The sequence below is a fragment of the Idiotropiscis lumnitzeri genome, chromosome 1, assembly GCF_059441095.1.
Source record: "Idiotropiscis lumnitzeri isolate Australia: NSW breed Sydney's pygmy pipehorse chromosome 1, RoL_Ilum_1.0, whole genome shotgun sequence".
In the NCBI taxonomy this organism is placed as follows: domain Eukaryota; kingdom Metazoa; phylum Chordata; class Actinopteri; order Syngnathiformes; family Syngnathidae; genus Idiotropiscis; species Idiotropiscis lumnitzeri.
This window is the reverse complement of record NC_142391.1, coordinates 764,468-768,868: the sequence shown is the minus strand read 5'-3', so window position 1 is coordinate 768,868 and position 4,401 is coordinate 764,468. Positions and strand designations below refer to the sequence as shown.

Here is a 4,401-nt window from a genome sequence, read left to right as displayed (position 1 = left end):
CAGGTCTCTGAATCAGCATGAGTAGGTCACTTTGCCAAGACAAAGAAAGGAGACAATTATTTTGGGGCGAGGCACTCGGCTGGAAATGAGCAGCGGTGGCGTCCTTTCGCATCACTGACAGAAAAAGGCCCTGACAAACTTTTTTTTGATGGCCATTTCAAAGTACGAGCCGTCAACAAGCCACGACTGGCGCCCCCCCCCTCCCCCCCCGCGAGTCCAGTCAGCCGTCTCGCTTCTCCCGAGCGAGTCATTTCCAGCGGTCGGACCTGTTTGGGCGAGAGGTGTGGCGTTTGCCCGTCAAGACACGCGCCGGCTCATTCCGTTTCACTGTGCTGTACAGAGAAAACCACTCCCTGAAGCGGCAATGTCACGCCTTTCTACGCGCCACACACAAAACTTGTCCCATTTGTCAGGACGCTACAAAGCCTGAGCAGTTTCCGTGCCATCGCGACCCGCTACAAGACAACATGGTAGGTTGGCCTCTTTTCTCCGCTCCCCTACCACCTCGGTCGGCCGGCGCGTCACAACACTCGCTGACCCGAGTCCGTCGGTTTCCAAAAGAAGCCGGTGGGCTCGCTCGAGCTCCGCTTGTTAGCGTTAGCCGCCTGCTACTTGGGCGATAGCTGCAGCTTGGGTGGAACTGGTTCTCCCAGCTGGTCACGTCAAACGGAGCAGCTGTTCTTGTTTTTCTTGTCACATATCCATCCGTACATCTCAAGCGTTGTCAATAGCCGGCTCTCGCTTCGTTAAAGATTGGACAAGAACAAACATTCCGTTTCCTCGCGCTCGGATTTTGGAGGTACGACAATTCCGGAACTGTCTGTAAAATCAACGCCCGACTGCAGGCGTGCCCGGACTGGTCGCAGGACAGTCAGGCCGTTCACACTTTTGACGCACAATACGCAATCATCAGCACGCAGGGCCCATTTTGACATTCTTTGTCTTTATTTTACTTTACCGCGATAAAAGCAATCCATCGCTGTCGGCAATTTGTCGCTCGAGGGCAGAAAGCCAGCATGCCCAAATTTGGTCAATTTCACATTTCGGCTGTCCTCACGTAGTCTGTTATTTGTACCCAACATTAACTATCGTATTTTCCCGACTAGAATCCGCTACTTTTTTCCTCGATTTTGAACCAAGCGGCGAGTACAACGGTGCGGCTTTTCTGTGGATTTTTCTTTCACCGGTAGGGGGCAATCTACAGTTCAGATAATACTAAACAAATCTCTTTTTTTTTTTTTTTTTCCTCTTGGGTCTATTCCGTTTTAATGAGCAAAGTTGTTGCCGTGTTAAAGGGCAGTGTTTTAACAATCTGTTGATGTACCTTTTTGTGCATTCACAGTACAAAATCGTTCTGGACATGCACTAAACAACTCATTTTTTTCAACGGCACTTGCAAATGTTGAAAATAGCTTGAGAACAAATCAATTAAAGTCCCCGTAATGTGAAAATACATTTTTCTGATCCATTTGACGCACCCAGAGAAGTGTGATGTTAATCAGCCTGCCAAATTGAAATCAATTTAACAAAAAATAACAATTAAATCTGCCATGTATATGAAATTTAGCTTCATAAGGGTGAAGAATTTAGATCTGTCAGCTTTCCAAGTATTGACATTTTGTGTAAGAAACAACTTGGCGCCAAACAAACTGGCCCAGGATCCGCTTCCAAATTGGGATGTAATGAATCTTTTTTTTTTTTAAAGTAGTACTTTGATGCTAGTTCAACTCAATATAACATCAGCCACATTCTGATGAGCCCGCGGTAGTCTCACCAAAGTTCCTCCGTGTCGTGTCTTGTCCCCGAGTTGATTCACGTCCTTTTCCTATTTTGGCATGGACCGTCCCGCGTGTGCAGGTGGGCGGTCCTGCGTGTTCCCGGGTTTCTCTCGCCGACATCTACGCCTTGGCTTGGAGCCAATCACAAGCAAGCATGGAGAAGACCGGAAGTGACGCTCGTCGTAACGTTGTCATGCATTTCAAACTAAAGTTACCGCCCCGTTTTAAAAATGTACCAAGTAAAAAGTACAAATACTGGAATTCAAACGTAGCAAAATTAACAGAAGGAATGCAAATAACTACTTTGCTGGACTAACTAAGTATTTGTACGCTGGTCAACATCTGAGCACATATTTCCACGCCACAATGTTTTCGTGTTCCCACACTTTTTTGCAGGTGATCCTTTTTTTTTTTTTAACTAACTCCTCTATTACAAAGCCTAACATGGCTCCCATGCTCTGAAACACGGAATAAATGTATCTTTTCAAATGTAAAAGGAAGTTGACATAAAAAAAAAACCCGAAATGCTTCATAAAAATCGCGAGAACGGAGCACGCGGTGCACGGCGGCAGCACTCGAGGACGACAAAACCACGCAGACGCCTTCGTCACACAGAAGCCAGCCTTTTAAATGCGTCTTGTTGTTGTGCGTCTTTGTTTAAAGACAAATCGGAAGCAAGGGAGGTACATAAGAAGAAGAGCCGCCTTTGTTCCGAACAGTCCTTTTTGTTTTTGTTTTTAATGAAAAATGGTCACTGTTTGTTTGTTGTGAGATGTTCCCCCGCTGAAACTTCTCCGCTGCCGTGGTCACTTTGTGCATGTGGACAGGCATCAGGCATCACCGTGGAAGATGACGTCGTCAAATTATTTTTGGACATGAAGTTCAAGAAGAAAACCAAGGTGGCATTCTTCCGCATAAACGACAAACAGGATAAAATCATTGTGGAGGAGAAAAAACAGATCAAGCCGTGTCATCCGGACGTGTATGCCGAATTCCTCAAGATGCTGCCGGAAAACGAGTGCCGATACATCGTGTTTGACGTGGCCTACAGCTCCAAGGAGTCCGGTGATAAGATGCAACTGCTCTTCATCTCCTGGTGGGTGTCCGCGTGCTAACGTGCTAATGCTAACCTCACAGCATCTGTCTCAACAGGGGAGGTCTTTTGGTCTCTGAATTAAAAGGAGGCTGTGGCGGGCAGCTTCAAAAACACCAAAATAGACATTAAAGCTCCCGAACAAAGTCGTCAGCGTGCGGCTGAGCGAGATCGGATTTGATTGGAACCTTGTCCGAACCGCTTTGACGCGAGCTGAAACTAACTGGAAGCAAAATGATTTCAGTCAAACAACTTTGACGCACTTGAGGTCCAGGAGAATTGACCTTGACTCGAGTAGAAGCACGATGACTCGACTTCCATTCAACCGCTTTGACTCCAGTCGTCGCTCTTTTTGGACGTGCACGAGGTCCATCGAGACGTCGGCGGCACCTCGTTTCCACAAATAATTCATCTTCTGCCGCATAAGTGATGTCGCTTGCTGTTTGGTTTGTGCGCAGGGCTCCCGATTCCGCTCCCATCAAATCCAAAATGCTTCACGCCAGCTCCAAAGAGAGCATCAAGAAACTGTTCAAATGTGAGTCGCGGCACGGCTGGTGATCGGCAGGTGCGTGTCGTCGTTGTCACATGACCTTGATGTCGCCGTCTCGTCTCCTCCGCAGTGGAGGACGAATGGCACATATGCGATATGGCGGAGGCCGGGGACATCAAGAGCATGGCGGACAAGCTGAAAGGGGCTCTGTGCGTGGAGGGGAGGCAGCTGTGACGCCAAAATGACATGGGCGGCCATTCTTGTTGACGACGTCTCGGAGAAGCCACCCTTCAATAAAACCCGTGGCCATGCATGCCGCCTCGTCTTTCGCTTTGCTTTTTTCGCAAGTTCGTTGTCCCGCTCGTTATGGCGGCGTACCTTTTCTGCCTCTGCCCAAGTGCAGCCTGTTTGGTTCGTCACACAAAACAGGAGACGTCTCAAAGAGAGGCGCTTGAGAACCGGACCGGACTCGGGCACCTCTGGTATCACCAGCTCACATTATTATTGAATTGGGGGGGGGAAATAAAAATAAAAAAATATGACAATGACCAAAATGCTTTTACTGTGAATAACCGGGGTTAAAGTTTTGTGACTAATCTGCAGGATTCTTGTGACGCTGAGTGCGCGCGCGTCCTCCAATCAGCTGCATTTTGTTGCTTTGATTTTCGACCTGTTGCTGTTCCCGCCACCAGAGGGAGCAGGTGACGCGTTACATTTACTCAAGGAAGTTTTGGGATCATTTGCAATTGCAAAAGTTTTTCTTTTGATGCAACATACTTTTTACTTCGACTTGAGTATATTATGTTCAGAAAAAAAACAAATGACACAGAACTAGATTGGGCTTGCTTCCTTGCATCCGTCAATAATTGGTGGTGGCGACACGCATCATCATGGACGTAGCGGCCGTTTGGGAGGCGACGCTACTACAAGTCAAGTATGCCGTTGAGTTTGGACATGTGACGTCAGAAAAAAAGGGTGAGCCACGATTGGTTGTTACCCGAGCACACCTGGTACTGCGATGTCATTTTTTGAAGTGACAG

The 4,401-nt window shown here is 47.6% G+C and overlaps 1 protein-coding gene across 1 annotated transcript; it reads left to right on the top strand.

The window, feature by feature from the left end:
* The first annotated feature begins 244 nt into the window (after positions 1-244).
* LOC148342519 (cofilin-2-like) lies at positions 245-3,674 on the top strand. The gene is made up of 4 exons (XM_088308400.1): positions 245-470; positions 2,606-2,874; positions 3,330-3,406; positions 3,492-3,674. Exons 1-4 carry the CDS (start codon positions 468-470, stop codon positions 3,593-3,595), a joined length of 453 nt encoding a protein of 150 aa, XP_088164526.1. The 5' UTR covers positions 245-467; the 3' UTR covers positions 3,596-3,674.
* The last annotated feature ends 727 nt before the right edge of the window (positions 3,675-4,401 follow it).